At 52.9% G+C, this 17,891-nt stretch overlaps 1 protein-coding gene across 1 annotated transcript in view; it reads right to left on the bottom strand.

Moving 5' to 3' along the window:
- Positions 1-17,891, bottom strand: part of PPFIA1 (PTPRF interacting protein alpha 1) — an 86,952-nt gene that overhangs the window by 14,453 nt on the left and 54,608 nt on the right. The window contains exons 16-21 of the mRNA XM_065881836.1: positions 15,838-16,061; positions 13,546-13,777; positions 11,163-11,192; positions 8,147-8,298; positions 7,103-7,275; positions 6,606-6,699 (exon numbers count right to left, since the gene is read on the bottom strand). Of these exons, the coding sequence (XP_065737908.1) occupies positions 6,606-6,699; positions 7,103-7,275; positions 8,147-8,298; positions 11,163-11,192; positions 13,546-13,777; positions 15,838-16,061 (905 nt within the window). The remainder of the gene's footprint in view (positions 1-6,605; positions 6,700-7,102; positions 7,276-8,146; positions 8,299-11,162; positions 11,193-13,545; positions 13,778-15,837; positions 16,062-17,891) is intronic.

Here is a 17,891-nt window from a genome sequence, read left to right as displayed (position 1 = left end):
ACTAAAGAATTACCACCAACTTTAAAAGACCCAGCAGAGTCTTCATATCCAAGGTGGGATATTCAACACAAAACATAATCACTCATCCCTTTCTAAACAAGGAGGACAAATCTGTAGGAAGAGGAAACCATACCTAGGTCTGAACAGAGGAGTCTGCCTCAGAGAGCTTCAGAAATGCTCAACATTTCACAACAAAAAACACAGAGAACAACGCAGACCTTTAACACTAACGATGCTCTAATATAGCGAGCAAGGAAAGGGCTGGATTTCGGCTGTTTCTATTCCGCACTGCTATTTAGCTAAGTAGGTATTTTAAGGTATATTAAGATACTGGGTCATCTTTTTTTGGGGGGGGTTATTTAATTTATTTTTTTTGGCTGCGCTGCGTAGTTTGTGGGATCCCAGTTCTCCGATCAAGGATCAAACCTGGGCCCCCTGCAGTGGAAGGGCAGAGTCCTAACCACTGGACCACCACCAGGGAATTCCCGGGTCACCCTCTGGTTTAACCCACAAGCTTCACATCCAGAAAATTTAAATGCCAACAACCTCTACCAGTGCACACAAGGCAGGCCGTGAGCCTATGATACTGACGGCGATGCCAACTACCCCAGGGCAGGAGGCAGCGAGGAGTCCTGGGATCCTTTATGGCAGGGCTCCCCAAGCCCTGGGATGTGGACCGGTGGCGGTCCGTGGCCTGTGAGGAACCGGCCGCGCGGCAGGAGGTGAGCGGCGGGGGAGCAGGCAAAGCTGCATCTGCCGCTCCCCGTCGCTCGCACTGCTGCCTGAACCATCCCCCTGCCCGGCCCCCCCCCACTCTGCGGAAAAACTGTCTTCCACGAAACCGGTCCCTGGTGCCAAAAAGGTTGGGGACCGCTGCTTTATGGGATCAGAGATGTTCTGTGTGCCTGACTTTAAAATGCCCAAACCATAATGTTAACATCTTTTAAAATGATTTTGTCTACGGATAACATACTTATGTAAGAGGTAACACAAGAAGCTTTATGAACCTTATTGTACTTCTCTGCGTTACGTACTTACAAAACTTTCTGAAAGGCACTAATTAGCTTAAAAATGAAAAGTCTAGGAGAGAAGGTGGGACTGGAGTGGAAAGGACAGGTCCATTTACCTGACTGGACATCCCTGAGCCCCTGCAAAATTCCTAGGTCGTTCTTAGTTATTTTTCTGTAATAATTTCTGCAGATCACACCACGGAATCTCTTACTTCTAAAGACACTTAGTGGCTTTTCTTTCTTTTTCTTTTTTTGGCCACGCTGCACGTCTTGGGGGATCTTAGTCCCCCGACCAGGGACTGAACCCGGCCACCGCAGTGACAGCGTGGAGTCCTAAGCACTGGACCGCCAGGGAACTAACTCCCTAAAGAAACATAGCGGCTTTTCATTCTATTCAAGCAGCATTAGACTTAAGACTGTGAAGTCTAGGTACAATTAAAGCTCAAAGTGTTTCACATAAAATTTCAAGTAAGTGTTCCTTTAAGTCAACCTTAGGTTTCCTGGGAATAGTAAATACTGTATTATCCAGGAATGATTATACCAGAGAACACAACATGTATCTCAACAGCTCAAGCAGAGTAAAACACCCAGTAAACTTTTTAAATTAAAACAAACAAAGCTATTCATAAATTGAAAACAAAAGCTGAGTCCACATGAGACTGTGGCCGTCCCGACACAGGATCCCAACGCTGGACGGAGGAATGGAGGCGAGAAGGGCCTTGTCGGGTAGAGCAGCCACCAGCGCTGAGTCGAACGCTACTTCCTGCTCCCTGAAGACGACTCCTCCTCAGACAGCAGCTACACCTTATGTAAACGTTCACGGGGGCCATACAAGCCTCCGAGCGACGCAAACAAGGCCTGCACAGGCCAGCCAGGGACAGCCCGAGTGTGGTCCCCGGACCGCCAGGCTGGCCAGGAGGGGGCGCGGCAGCACCTGCCAGGCCGGGGACCTTCAGAAGCCCACGCTCTGAAGGGGGCCAAAGAGGTACTGAATCCTTGGCACGTTGCCAGAGGCTTCATTTTTTTCCTGACATGCAGCAGATACTCACTGTAGACAAGACATTCGGGGTTAGAAAGAGCCCACTGACTCCATTACCTGGAGGCTGGTGCACACCGTCTGGACTCTTTGCCAGGCGAGAGTCGTTCGCTTTCATAAAAGGCCTTTTCTACTACGGATGTATTCCTGGGACTTTAGAGCTCCGGTCCAGCGCCCTGATGACACTGGGATACGGTGACGGAGGCAGGTCAACGCGGCTGAGAGACGCGGGAAGCCAGCGAGAGGGCGAGGCGGCCCGCGGCCTGGGAGCACGAGTCCCCTCCTCCCCGAGGTGCCCGTCCCGCGCTGGGGGAAGCACACCCGCAGGCGGCCATCAGCGGCAGGGCCCCCGCTCCCGCCCCCCCCGCCAGTGGGGCACAGGAACGAATCACCGCTGCTCTCCCACTTCATCTAGGAACCCACTTCTGCCTGCTGCCCACAGAACCCGCGACTGCTCCGAATGGAATGCCGCGTGCCCTGGGATTCTCTGCTTCTACTCTCTCCTGTTTCCAGTTCTTCTCAACTGGAGATGCTCACGCTCCCCCCAGCGGAGGCCCACCTGCTCCCGTGGCTGCTTTTCTTCGGCGCGCTCGTCCGCACCACAGGGCTCTTGGCTGCCTTACGACCGACTGCTGACATTTTATCTGTTCGAGATCTGGGGGCTGCCACGGCACACACAGTTTTGTCTCCCTCACTGATCCCCATCATAGACAGTCTGAGAAACCAGGGGATGAAAGCAGCTACGTGGAGACTATTTGGGAAGCTATCGGTAAGTCTTCCCTCCGCCAGAAGCAGAACACCTGGTCTCTGCTAATGGAATATCGGTAACAAAAGGCCAAGAGAAGAAGACTTGATGACAAAAAATGGTATTTAAAAAACTCTTGAGTGGCAGAATAAAATCTGTTCAGTCCTTCACTTAGGAACAGATGTGTTTCTTAAAAAAAAAAAAAAGTACTGATATCAAGAGCAAAGAAATAAATAAATGTGACGTAGAGCCTACCAACTTGCCCGTTCACTCACATGACCACTTTCTAATAATCAACAGAACCGTCTTTTCTTCCTTCTTTACTACAGCTACCAAGATAAACATGACAGGCATTTAGTCCTCAGCTAAGTTAACTGCAGAGGAAGGAGGTATTCCTTCACAGGTCCATCTTCTAGAAAACAAGAAATCTTCCAGTCATTAGCTCCCAAGCCTAAAACACGAGCACTAAGGTGACAGGACTCCAAATGCCTTAAATCTGCCCAAAGCATCCAGCTCTGTTCCGAAGAAGCTGAGCTACAAGCCAGTATCCTGCGGGAATGAGGCGTATGCCATCTGCCGGGATCCCGCGGCCCCAAGCCACAGTCCAGAAGCAAACAGAGGACTCGCTCCGTTTCTGCTGGGATTGATTTCCTTCCTCTGCATCGCTCTCTGCTGTCACTGTCTCACTCTCATCTTTGACCTCAGTTTACAGAGAGGACTGGGGACACGAGCTCAAGGGGGCTGCCTCCCCTGCGGGCCAGCTGGGACGAGGTCAGCACTGTGCCCACCCGGCTCGGGCCACGCGTGCGGGGCTACTCGGCTGGGACTTGATCTGCCCCGTCAAGGATCCAATTCTAGACCCCAAGCGGGATTTCTTAAATACCTGCTCTAGTAGTCGACTCATGTGGCACACTTACTAACCTCAGAATCAGAGTCACAGGAGAAAGACATTCAGAAATACGCTGAATTCTATGGGGAACAGACACGCCCATGAGAGAAAGGTCATGTCATATGTGAACGACAACATGCGTTCTAAATCGGGACAGAAGCACCACGGTCAAGCTGTCTTTCGTGACGAGACGGCTGTGTGAGCTGCTGATCAAATACCATGCGCGTGGCATCATCCAGACAACAGACAGGGCCTCATTTCTCTGACACTGACACTCCGCACGCCCGGCACCTCCTACAAAGGCTCACCGGGCCCCACTTCACCGACGCAGCCGCGCAGGCCGGCGCAGGGCTGCAGAGAGGCCCGGACGGGAGGACTGCGGCGCCGCTTCCCGTCCAAAGCAGTACAGCTCCGAGCCTGTAGCTGGCGACGGGCAACGCGGAAGGTTTCAGGACACACAGCACAGCAAACCCCACGACTCAGCTTCCCCCGCGAGCGCACGACAGCGTCAACCAAGGGGAGGCGGAAAGACAGCATTTAAAGCACCAGGTCCTTATTAACGGGGTCCAGTTCAAACGCTGTTGGGCAAGTGCCCGCACACGGGGAGCCCGTCTAGAGCCCAGGCCACCGCGACGATGGTCAGGGACGCCGACTTCCACGACAGCTGCAGCCTCCACGCCTCACCGAGCACATCCAGCACCAAGTGTGCCCGCCGTGCCCTCTCATGTAGCTTTCATGAAACCTGAAAGTCTCATCTTCACCGAATTTTGAAAATTCTCTAAAAAAGTGGACGCACTGGCTGTGTAAATTTAGCAGTTAAAAGAGCACCTCTGAGATAAATTGGGGCTTGATAAAAAGAAAATATTTCTGACAAGCGTATTTTGATTCTCCCATCGATCATGCCATAAACGTTAAACTATATTCAAACAGTACTTTTTCTGGAAAGCTAAAATACTTTTTTCACATTTATAAGTGAAGCATTCTCCCCGAAGTCAATTGTATCTCTGGTTAACTGACAGAACTAAAATCACCCACTGTAGTCAGAAAACCTTCGGACTCTGCGCTGTTCCCCAAGTCGTCAGTACACGTTAGAAGCTGCCGCGCGTGACGACGGAGCAGAGAACAAGCTGCTCGTGCACTCTCAGCCACGGTAACACAGGGTCGGAAGCTCGGCCTGAGCACCCGAGCCCCAGAGGAGGCTGCCCAGCAGACACACACACACCGGTGCGCGGAACTTCATTACACGCCGGGCAAGCAACCCAGCGACGTCCGCCACGTGCGGCCCAGCACGCGAGCTTCCTCCTGAGAATTACAAGACAGACGGAGAAAACACAGTGGGAAACTACGCTTGACGCTACGTGAAACACCAACGCTCAGGAGCAGACGGTGGGAGGGCTGGCGGCACGGCCACAACCCCTCCTGGTCTCTAGCAGCTGAGCGGGAAGATGTCACGTGAAACGCCCCAGCAGAATCTAGGGCACAGAAGTGTCCTGGCATGACTGCAGAAGGGCAAAAGGCTCTGACGTTAAGTCCCCATAAGCGAACGGCAGTCACCTGAGTTCGGGTACGACACTCTCTACGGTTCAAAGACAGCAACACTCAAATCAGCTTTTGCTGTTGAGTGGTTTCTACAGTTTTCCACTTCCAGGGAACCGAAGACCGAGTATTCCTACGGTGACGTGCGCAATGACCGAACGGACTGCATTTCCCCGGAGCGCGATCCACAGTATGCCAGGCGAGACCACTGTGGTTCCTGAGAAGAGCTGACACGAGGCAGATTTCACAAAAGGAGAGTCAACAGGCAACCTCAGGGGCTACAGGCAAACCGGCCTCTAGTGGAGACGGTCCCCGTGGGCTCAGTGCCTGCAGGCCCCGGATTCCAGACCAGTGTTGGTTTCTCAAGGTGCCCGACAGTGGCCAGATGACCTTCCCCATCGTCAGATTTATCACAGAGCCCACCCAGCTTCCCCCGTCTCAAGGGCCAGCATTACCGCCTTATCACCACCTTCCCCACTCTCAGGTGCGTGCTCACCCGAGACTACAAAACGTTCCGTCTTATTTCCCACTTGTCAGTTCACTGGGACAGTCTCCGCCTATCCAGGTCATCTACTTAGCGCTCGTTTGGGATGCCGTCACCCGACACACAAACTGTCCTGGGTCAGAAAACGTCTCTGGACCCAGAGATACGTGCACAGGCTATGTGCCTCTGCGCCTGATCCTGGGGCATCACAACGCCCGAACTCCTTTGTAGAAAACCATCCCTACTGTTATTGCTTATTTTCAGAAACCAGGACAACTCAGAATTAAAATGTAATAAGATTGCAAAACTGAGCGTCTGTTTAAGGTAAAAATACAAAATCTACCAGAGGAGGGAGACAAAGGGCAACACGGTAAGTGACAACTTCCTGACTGATCGCTGGTGTGAGCCCCAAGTGCCGAGTCCCCGCAGTGGCTGCAGTTACACGTGCGTCTTCCCCAGCGCCGGCACCGTTTAAGGAGCCTCGTGTATGTATACGTAGATGAATCTGTACAGCTGATGCTCATAAAGGCCCCATGGGGTGTGTACTACTAGGACTCACATCTCACAGATGAGAAAACTGAAGCACAGGAAAGCCAAGCTTCCCAACGCCCCAAAGCTGACTTGTGCGGGAGCCGGCACTCAGATGTGAAGGCTCCGTGGCTGTGCACGACTCAGCACGACACATCCTCGCCAGAGTGGACTAGGAACCCACGTGTGAGTCCTCCGCGAATTCACAGGCGTTCTAAGTCCTCCGGGAAGCACAGTTTAATAAAGGCTTTGGGCTAAGCTTTCAGAAGACAGCACCTCTACAGAGCTGGATATCACATTTAATCAATAAACATTAGCTAAGCATCAGGAACAACTGAAAACTGTTCAGTGAGATCGACAAAAAACAAAAACCTTACTTTTTTTGAAGTTTACGATTTTTTTCAGCCTGTCCTCCCAATTTGCTGAGTCCCAAGGCATCTTGAGATGAGTTTTCTGTCTCTGAAATAACAGCTACGAGGAAGCAGAGTGGTCGAAATATTGAGAGAAAATCAACACGGCCGAGTTAGATGTTTCTGTAAACAGGTGGAGGAGTTTTTGTAGGGAGAGCGAGGAAAATTCTAAAGGTGAACTTTCTGACCAGACGGCCCATGCGCACACACGCACACGAAAACGCTCAAGAGGCAGGAAGGAAGGCTGACGCCTGGGAGACGCTGAGCCGCTCAAGGCAGGCGGACATTACCCGTGCTCTCTGGGCCGTGTGTGGACCCACTGGGGGGAAACAGACCCGGGAGAACACCCAGCTCGTGTGAGGGGACGCCCGCAGTGGCGACGGGGCGGCGGAGGGGCGCACAGAGGTGCGCGTGCAGCCCCCTGCCCACTCCGAACACTGAAGGGTCGGCTGGAAACCGCCTACCTTGTCCCAGCGACTCCTTGCCCAGGGCCCCAGGCCGGCCCTTCTCTTTCTTGCCGAACAAGCGGCCGATAGAGGACTTGATGCCCTTCTTCTTGGGGGCTTTGTGCAGCGAGTCCTGGCTGCTGCTGCTACTGCTGGGGTTGCTCGCGGGGCCGTCCTGCGAGCCTGTCGAGCTTTGGGGACAGACAGTGACCTTTAACGGGTGGCCTCGCACAACCACACCCCCTACAACGCTCGCTCCCCACACCACGCGGCAGACGGGGCTCCTCGCGGACCGCGGTGCGCACAAGAGGTGCAGGCTCCCCACCACGGACGGCTGCTCCCGAGAGCTGGGACTCTCTGACGTGAGCTCTCCTCCGAAGAGGGAGGGGCCCGACTCTAGACCACCCAGTGCAGAGGGCGCTCCGAGCCCCTCAAGGTAATGGCCCGGCAGGTGCAGACGCCCCCGGGGCCGGGGCAGGAGAGCGATGGTCACCGTGCAGGGGCGCCGGAGAGATGACCACACGTGCCCTGCATCGAGTGCTGCCTGGCCCCGGACAGGAGCTCAGCAGGCGGTGGTCTGAACGAGGCCAGCGCCACAGAACTGCAACTGACAGTCTCGTGAGAGGAGGCACTCGGGGAGCATGGAAGGATGGGGCGGGACACCTCACAGCTCGGAAAGGACAAGAACGCATCCGAGAGCCACGGAGCGTCCTACAGAGGAGTAATGCTCAGAAACACAGCCCGCGCCGGGCGGAGGCTCCAGCCAGAATAGGAAGAAAGTTCCCAAAGGAGTTAATCTGTAGAATCTGAAGAAAGGAGGTGTTCCTAAAATTGCTGATATCTCTTAACTCTTTTCTTGCCAAGCTGACTCTGTCCAAACAGAAGGCACCTCCTGCCGGATTTCACTACAGCGCCCAGAGCAGGGGTCGGCACCCTAAGTCTATCACTTCGACAAACACGCTGAACTGAGTGGTATTTCTTTAAAATCATCATTCTGACTTGTTTTTCAAGAGAAGACGAACAGATTTCCTGAAAGTGGAAGGAGGAGAGCAGGGCCCTTACTTGCGTGCGTCCCTGACGTCCTCGTGGCTGGCTGTGTGCAGTGCCCCTGCGTGCAGCCGGTCCAGCCGAAGGGATCGTGGGGAGGAGGGGGGTGAGGTTTCACATTTGATGGTCGTCTTGTCGTCTCGTACCTCTTCTCGGGAAGCTGGCAGCTGAGGGATTGAGATAAGTGTAAAATTCGGTGACAACAGACTGTGACGGATAAAGGAAATCACGGAGGCTCTACATTATAACCAGAAACGTATTTGAAAACCTATTAGCTATGCTTTCTGCCAGTACAAAAAGGCTTGATCTAGCCTAATGCCATCTGAAAGGGCTGTCTTGTTCGTGAGAAGCACGGCTGTCAGCAGAGGGAGCCCAGAGCAGAGCCGACTCCCGCCGGCCTGCACCCGCCTGAGCGCGGAGACCTGGACAGCGGCCTCCCCGTGGCCTGCCGTCCCTAGAACCCAGGCCACCCGGACAGCCCCGCAGGGGCAGCAGAGAGCTGAGCCCCGCCTGAAGCCGCCACCATAAACCACGCATGGCATTAACCACCGCGATGAAGAGGACCCCGATGAAGAGGACGACTGTGTTTATCTCCTGATGCCATTCAACAGAAACACCAGCACGGGGAAGAAACCTCTCAGGCAAACCTGTCCAGACCTTTCTGTTTGAGAGGAAAAAAGAAATAGCCTGTTCTAGGTCTTCATCAAAAGACGATCTCCTCCAGACTCCCAGCTTTCTGGCTTATAATGGGATGTGAGTATGGGAAGCAGGGTGGTGGTTACGGTATGGGGAACAGATTAACCCCTTCAGGGTCCAGGCAGATCTCCCTTATAAATTTGGGTTTTGTGGTTAAGCCAGGTTAGATTTTACGAAACATGCACGGCAAGCATCTGTAGAAACAATGGGACTTGAGCAACCGACCTGTGCCTTTTTAATGGATTCTGTAAAGAATAATAGTGATCCACTGCAGCCCCACAGTGGCTTGGTGACAACAAAGTGACCCGGGGCAAAACATAGCTGAACTCATTTAAGCGACAGCTGGATAAACTGTGTCCTCTCCTGATTTCTAATTACAATCATCAGATAGCGAAAGGCTAGAAATCATCAATGTGAAACTTAACAGGGATCGATCTCAAGTTCAAGTTAAAACAATCCTTTATAAAAATCAAACGGGTCAGGGAAGTGACACAGGTCTGAGTTGACTATGTATGGACTCCGTGGAGACAAACAGCTGCTTTGAAGCCCAGTAAACACGACAAGCCCCTTCCCAAGGGCCTCTTCCTAAGGAAGTCCTCCGGGCCCACCCTGCCTGGCACCTCCCCCGGGATGAGAGCCCGCCCCACTGTGCCCACGTGACTAGGACGGGCAGCGGCCCGCAAGCTGGGCAGGCGTCTCGGCATCCACGTGCGGCGTGGAGGAGGCGGCAGGTCCGCCGGTGCCTGGTCCTTGGCGCGCACACGCCAAACCTAGAACAAGGCCCTCTCAGCAGCCAGCCAGCGAGCTCAAGCTACCACATGCAACAGACCAGGCCCCCCGGCCGGGACGTAATCAACAGGCCACTACCTTTATTGAGAAAGTCTTGCCACCGAGAAGACTACGAACGTATGCAGCAGAACTGTGTCTCACTGCCGACCTGTGGACTGTGCAGGGATGGCACAGCGTGGCCACCCCGAGGGCCACGGGTCTACCGCTGTCCTCACTTAACAGCAGGGCAAAGCCGGGCCCAGAGCGGGCGAGCGGCTCACCCAGGTCACAACCAATCGGTGACAGAGCCGGGACTTTAAACTGCCGCACTGCTGTGGCCTGGCAGAGGGGCGCTGGCGCGCTGGGCGGCTGGGCCGCAGCACGGCTGCGCGGTGAGTGCACGCTCAGGGGGTTGTGAGCCTGAGAGGGAGGGAGACATCGTGGTCAACAGATCTGGCCCTCAGCGCACCGTATTCCCTCCAAGAACAGGGGCTCAGTCCAGGGTTATCTGAGAGGAAGGAGCCCCGAGCGCCCTCCGTCAGGAATGCTGTGAAGGAGACAAGAGCTCCTGGTGGAAAAGCGGGCCAGACGGCGCCAGGGCTGAGGGTCCAGGTTCTGAAATCAGACAAATCCACAGTGGGCTGCTGACTGACTGTGCGAGCCTGGACACAGCGCCTGGCCTCTCTAAGCCTCGGCGTCCACGTCTGTTGAATGGGGATAACAACAGCACCTGGACCTCACGTGGGTGTTTGTGGGATTAGGGAACAGACTCGTAAAGCATTCAGCACGACGCCTGGCACAAAGTAACAGCCTACCGAACGCTACTACCTGTGACTATTAAAATTGCTTTCCCCCAAATCTAGCATCTATGGCTCCGCTTCCATCATTTCTTGTTTTTCTTTTCTTGCGGTACGCAGGCCTCTCACCATTGTGGCCTCTCCCGTTGCGGAGCACAGGCTCCGGACGCGCAGGCTCAGCGGCCCTGGCTCACGGGCCCAGCCGCTCTGTGGCACGTGGGATCTTCCCGGACCGGGGCACGGACCCGCGTCCCCTGCGTCGGCAGGCGGACTCTCAACCACTGCGCCACCAGGGAAGCCCCCCATCATTTCTCTTTAAAAAACACTATGGGGAATTCCCTGGCGGTAGGGTGGTTAAGGACTCAGCGCTCTCACTGCCTGGGGCCCGAGTTCGATCCCTGGTTGGGGAACTAAGATCCCGCAAGCCTCGCAGCGCAGCCAAAAATAAATAAGTAAATAAACAAATCAATAAAATTTTAAAATAACAAAAAATAAAACCCAAACCCACTATGTCTATTGTAAATAACCGTGCAACACCTAGAAGGCAAACCAGTGGGAGAAAGGCAAACTCTTACATTTGTCCCCGTGAACGACCTAGTTCCAGCGGAACCATCAGCCTATGTCAAGTGGAGGGTGGGTTTCAACACTTCCATTGAAACGTCAGTTATTCACCAGGACTCAACCACACAGTGTTCATTCACGTAAAACGACAGGGACTCTTCAATACTTCACAAAGAAACAAAGGCATGCCGAATTACTAGACATTTTACCTTTCTACGATGCTTCCTTAAATCGCTAGGCTGACAGATGCATGCAAAGAAACGAAGAGAAACCAGATTTATTGCACACTTTGAAGTAAAAAATTCAAGGATCAGTACAGGCAAATGTATTAAAAAGAAAATGACAGAACACATGGAAGTGAGATAAGATTTAGAGAAAATGTAACTGGAAACAGAACATTTTTTTGACCACAAAAGTTAAATATAATAAGCTATTCAAGATTTCCTCGTGAGACAGTATACATTTTCCTCAGGAAGATACAATTCTATTACAACATACTCCATTTCTTATAATATGGCATTCTGTATAACAAAGGGCCCTAACAGTTGTCTATTCTAAGCCAAACTTCTCTATAACTTAGTTTTTCTTAATAAGAAACATGTTATACTTTAAAATAGCAATCTAACTGATGAGGAAGTAATTGCAATACCTATTTTAACACTGAACAAATCTAACCACCTATTGGACATTAACGTAAAATCCTTACCTAGAATTTGATTTAAAACTTCTCAAAATAAATTTATTGATTAAAGCAGGTACCCTGTGAAAATATGTAAGAATAAAAGCTAGCATAATAGCAGATAGAGTCTTTACATTTTATGATTCATAGAAGATAATTTAATTAAAACTAGTCTAGTAAAGACATTAACTGTGCATGTTTAATAAGCTGATGAGATTTACCATCTTAAGTAATACAAGCACCGAAACCAGAAAGTACGTTGTGTCAGAGTCCATTAATTCTACACTTAGTGGGTCATTTCTTTATATAAGCAGCATCTCACTTATGAATTACACGTATGCTATACAGTGTGAGCAAAAACACTCTGGTCCGTCTACATCATGCCTGTAGCCATACCTATTATTGCAGTGATACATTAAATAAAACTTACCGCTATGGGGGAAAAACACTGTTTAATGAGAAACGAAGATAACGCAGAGACCCCACAAGTGAGCCACGACCAAGCATAGACACACGCTGTGGAGCACAGCACTGCTGTGGAAGGGACTCATAACCGAGTGGGGTGGACGGGGAGCAGAGCTGGATGGTAAACTACAGACCCGGCGGTGGGGAGGCTGGGGTCTGGATTAACTGATAAAACAAAGGATGATACAGGGAATCAACACCGATGACAGAAGCAGACACACCATCAGCCAGTACAGAGAACCATATAACAACAAGGAAAAAAATACACAGAACTGTTTTTACAAATTCTCTGAAAGATACTAAGCATGAAACCACAAATGAAATCGTCAAAGAGTTTTAATTGTCAGCTAATTAGCGAATGATGTAAATTACAAAAGCAGTCTATGCCCAAATACCACAACATGGACTAGTTACCACTTCACGTGTCACTGAAATGAGTCACAGTTGATTTAATTACATGCTGGCTAACAATGCAGCTAACATGAAAATGGGTGGTAACAGAAAAAAGTTATAATACAAGTGCAGTTAAAAAGCAGAATACTGTAAATACGATTTCACGTGGTGAACAGCAATGCACTCAGAAGACCTAAATACACAGAAAGCCATAACGTGTGCTCCAGAGCTGCACGCTGTCACCACGCGGTCATCGCATTTCCAGATGAAGAAGAGCGGGGACGCCCGTTTGCTTCCCTGGGAGCCGCGGGGCACCAGCTTTTTTTTTTTTTTTTTTTTTTTTTTTTTGCGGTACGCGGGCCTCTCACTGTTGTGGCCTCTCCCGTTGCGGAGCACAGGCTCCGGACGCGCAGGCTCAGCGGCCATGGCTCACGGGCCCAGCCGCTCCGCGGCACGTGGAATCTTCCCGGACCGGGGCCCGAACCCGTGTCCCCTGCATCGGCAGGCGGACTCTCAACCACTGCGCCACCAGGGAAGCCCAGGGGCACCGGCTTTTAACCTGGTTTCACATGCAGAGCCGGCGTGAGTGCGCGGCCAGCCGCCTCAGCAAGAGGACCACTTTAGCTTTTTTGGTTTTGTTTTGACCGCATGCCCTGCCCCCTCCAGTGAGACATCCCTAGTGTAAAGGAAGACAGCATCGACTCTCTGTACAGTGTTCGAGATGCCATTAGGGCTGCCTATGTTTACTCTTGCTAAGCTGTCTATTCCTGAAAAACAAAACCTTTCCTGTAGCTGCTGCGCCTTGCAGAGGCCATGCCCAATGTTACACAAAGGAGAACTGTGGATGAGTTCATGATGACATGCTAAGCTGGTGGTCCAAACATTAAAATTAATTTGTCATTAACTGGGGGACTGGTTAAATACTAGCTTTAAAAATCTTGAACCTCTGAACATAGCAAACGCACCTGATTTTCTTCTAGGTTAACCAAGAAAGCAAGCAAGCAAACCAGGTGTGCTGCGGGGGAGGGTGCAGCAGGGAGAAGGCAGACACTTACCAGAGTCATGACGCCTAGTCTGTCCACTTCCCTTGCCGGGCTGTGCGGGGCCCTTCGAGGCGTGGGCCGCCCGCTGCTGGGAGGGGAAGAGCTGGCCCGAGAGGAAGCAGGGTACGGGGGGATGGAGCTCACTGATCGAAAACGACCAAGGCTGTCCAAGCTCCCACTGCCCACCCTGCTCTCAATCTCCTCCGCCCGCTGCTCCGTGCTCTCCTTTTCTTCTTGTATCAGCCTGAGGCAGAATAAAACCGTCACCCGCCTTTGTCAGAAAACACAGGGACATGCCTGGATAACAAATCTGGGTCTGTATTCTGTGTTACCGTTAACGACTTACCACTGAATCTTACAAAGCTGCTTCCGATCATTCACGTTTGATTTTCCTTATTTACACTAAAATTCTGACGGGGGCTGGGGGGCAACTCTCACTGCATGAGGTATTTAAAATTTACAACGTTTACCTTCCCTGTTGTTACAGCAAAGCAGCATACCCGTCTATCAATTTTTTCAACTGGAAATAGGGAACTCTGATATAATCAAAAAAGCAATTCACAAAGCAATCTGGAGTTTCTAAACACAAGTCTCTAGACCAGATGAAAATGCTGAGTTGATTTTTTTTTAAGGTTGAATTTGAACAAAAGTATTATTTCATAAAGTTCTCTACCAGCCTCATGTGAGTTTCTTTTTTTGTTTGTTTTTTGGGGTTTTTTTTGTTGTTGTTCCCCGACCAGGGATTGAACCCATGCCCCCTACAGTAGAAGGGCAGAGTCTTAACCGCTGTACCGCCAGGGAAGTCTCTCATGTGAGTTTCTGGATTCATGTCACCCACAGCTGCATTACTCTGGAATTCAAGGTAATGTTCCTCTCCCCGAATGTGTACTGGATAGTTAAACAGCAGTCTAAATACCTGACTATGCAAATACAATTATTTTGATATTAAAATACCGGATCCTTGTCGTAACCTTTCCAATTTAAGTTCTACTTATATATCCTGAAAGTATTTTCTCATTTTTGATAAAAAGTCGATGGGCAGAATTTACCAGTTACATCAGGTCAACCTGTTGCATAAGGAAAAAATCACTTTTACCCGGCTACAAAAATAAAAGTATATTATCGTTTCACAGTTCCCGCAGGGATGGGGAGAGACAGTCTTTCAGAGCTCGTCTGGGTTCAAACATGGCACACGAAGAAGTCAGTCTATGAAGTCAAACGTGCAGGCAGCACGACCTACTTTTGCCGTTTATTCTGCGGCCTTTCCTCTCTGGCCCCCGTTCTCTGCAGGTGGGAACGGGCACCTCTGCCTGTGTTAACGTGACAAGAGCAATCTGAGCAGCAACTCTGACCGGGTCCGCCACAGGGTCACCGGCCTGGGGCTGCTCTGCATGTGGACTTGGGACAGGAGGTGTGGCCATGGCAGATCTGACACCGGGCAGGCCTCAGGGTACCCGGTCACACTGCTGCCCCCAGACCTAAGGCCTCCTGACCACTACAAGGCAGTCCTCTGGATTCTATTCCGTTTTGCAAAGTAACTATTATAATTGCGACGACAGTTTCTAAAGAAAACATCTTAAATATACTGATGAGACTAAAAAATACTCAAACACACATCCTTTGGCCACTGTCTTACAAGAACCAATTTTCACATTATGTTAATTTAAAAGCAAATCACAAGTCCCAGTGGGAGCCTGCCAACCCGAAAACCCCAGCTTTTCTGTTCCCGGTGGCTTTGGGACACACCACAGAATACGCGAGGCTCCAAGGGACCCACAAGAGGGCGACCCCTCCGTGCTGGAGGAGGCACGGGCTGCAGGGGGGCATCACCTTGGGGCTCAGAGCTGGGGGGGACACAGCCGGCTGGCAGAGGCCGATGAAGGGTGTACCCTCACTTTCTGCGGCACGCCCACCAGCCCCGCCCCGGGAAAGGAATCCGGGGAGCCGACTCCACCCCGACTCCCTGGCGCCATGTCTCCGCCCTGCACCCCGGACGGACATGGCCTCGGCTCTCTGCACCCCGCCATCTCTCTCCAGGTGTGTCGGCAGCTTCCGGGGGCAGGGGCTGAACGCCTCACGCCTCTCCCCCTTCCACGACATCTCACACAGTGTGCTGACCCCACAGCTGTGGAGACAACGCCCTGCTTAACTGAGCTTTATAAGCAAGGGCGATCTCAGGACTTAAAATTCTTAAAACAGAACCGACGTACGTTTTCTTATTTATGGAACACTTAGGCTTTTCTAAGTAGCGACCACCCCTTGGAGACACCGTGTTTCCGGGGAGCCAGGCACGGGCACACGCACCGGATCTCTTTGTTGATGGCGTCCAGCTGCTCCTGAAGCATCATGGCCAGGGTCTGGGCATCGGCCTGCCCGCTGGGCGACAGCAGAGTGGCCGAGCTGAAGAGCGTGTCCCCGTCGCCGGCGCCGTCAGGCACGTCCGCGCCGCTCTCGAACGCCTGCGCCACGTGAGCCAGCACGCTGGCCTGCCGCGCGCGCTCCCAGTCCTGCTCGTCCAGGGTCTGCACCTGCGCACGAAAGGCCGCGGTTCAGCAGCGACAGTCAGGGCAACTTCAGGCTACCAGCAACTTGAAACAACTTTACACAGAGACGCAGAAGACCTTGGAAAAATGGGTCACGCTTAGAAGCCACTGACATCTGTAAGTGAGCAGTACTTAAGAAACGGGCAGGAGGAGGATCTATTTCTCAGACAGCCTGGTAACGTTCACTTCCTAGCCTGGACGGGAGGCAATTCTACGACGCTATTCGCAAGGCTGAGGCAACCGCGTCAGAAACAAAAACCGAAAATTAATTCCGTGCCACCATCAGCCAGGCTGAAGGGAAGTAAAAAAAAATCCCTCAGACCCAAAGCCGCCGGGTTCACCTCGGCTGCCATAGCTTTTACCAGGGCCACCACGTAACCGGGCTCTCAGAGGTCCCTTAGTCTCGTCTCCTGAGGCTGGTCCCAACACGAGCGGACAAGAGCAGCAGCAGAAGGGAGATGGGAGAGCCTGCCCCCGACAGCCCTCGGGGCGAGGGAGCCGCAGAGCAGCGGGCTTTTCTAGGGAACTGCGTTGCAAGGGCACCTCCGTGCTGAGCCGCAGACGCCCTCTGCGCTGTCATCAGAACACGCACAGAAGCAGCGTGCTCGCTGGGGCCCTGCGCTGCCTCTCCTCTGGGGCCGTCCCACAACCCTTCCCTCCCCAAACCTCCTCCCGCCCCCCATCCCCACCTCCACGCTCAGCCCAGGGGCCTGCCTTCCGTTTCCCAGCCCAGGGGCCTGCCTTCCGTTTCCCAGACACGACCTCAGAGTAACCGCGGGGCAGCCTCTAGACGCAGGCTGCCCAGCCCCCTGCCCCTGGGGCCTGTGCCCACGCAATCCGTCTTCCGACCCTCCCCAGGGCCGGGCCACCCCCTTCAGCTGGTCCAGGATCACCTGCCGTCACTCCTCCTTCCCTGTGGCTAATCCACGTCCTAGGGGCTCATTCCCAACAGCCTCAGGATGTCCACTCCCTCCTCTCTCCTTAAAAGCACACAGCAGGAACCACAGAACTCCCCCTCCAGGGCTCCTTCCAGCAACCACTGCGTTTCCCTGAAAGCGCCCAAGGGCAGCCTCTATGCCTCCCCTTCCCTCCTCAGTCTGTCTCCCACTCTCTGCAAGCAGGTGTGGCTCCGGGGGCTCCGTGGAGCCCGCACGCCTAGGTCCCCTCCCCCACACTGCCCAGCAGAGCGCTGGAGCCTCTGACTCGGCAGCCCCCCCCCACCCCGGGCTACTCCTCACCCCCTGCCGCCCTTTCTCAGCCTCCCGGCCTCTGAATCCGGGGTGCCCCACGGCTCTATCCGTGGACCTCATCTCTCTCTCTACAGGCACCGACTGGGTGACCCTATCTGGCTCATGCCTTTAAATACCACCTGTATGCCCATGACCCCAAGTCTACCTCGAGTTGAGAGCTCTCCCGGGTCCAAGCTGGAACACCCAGCTGCCGACCTGTCCACCTGAACGGGATTGAGGCCCAGATCCCAGCCTCCCCCGACCCGGCTATCTCCCTCACAGCAGGAAACAGACCCCAGCCTTGAGCTGCTCCCCGACCGCCCCCGCCCCCGTAGCCTACGTCCAGTGCACTGGCCCGTCTGGCTGGCACGACCGTTACCTCCGAATGGCTACTCCCCCTCCCTTCCTCAGGTCTTTGCTCGAACGCCACCCTCCTGGAGACCCTCGCTGGCCACGCTGTTTAAAACTTATTATTCCCCTCCTTGTTTGGCAACTCGGGTACCCTTGGTCTCCTTTCCCTGCTTATTACCATCTGACAGGCTGTGGTGACTGAAAAATACGTCCATGAATTCTTTAGTCCCCCTCG

Source organism: Phocoena phocoena, chromosome 8 (assembly GCF_963924675.1).
Source record: "Phocoena phocoena chromosome 8, mPhoPho1.1, whole genome shotgun sequence".
Classification (NCBI taxonomy): Eukaryota; Metazoa; Chordata; class Mammalia; order Artiodactyla; family Phocoenidae; genus Phocoena; species Phocoena phocoena.
This window is presented reverse-complemented; position numbering and strand designations above follow the sequence as displayed.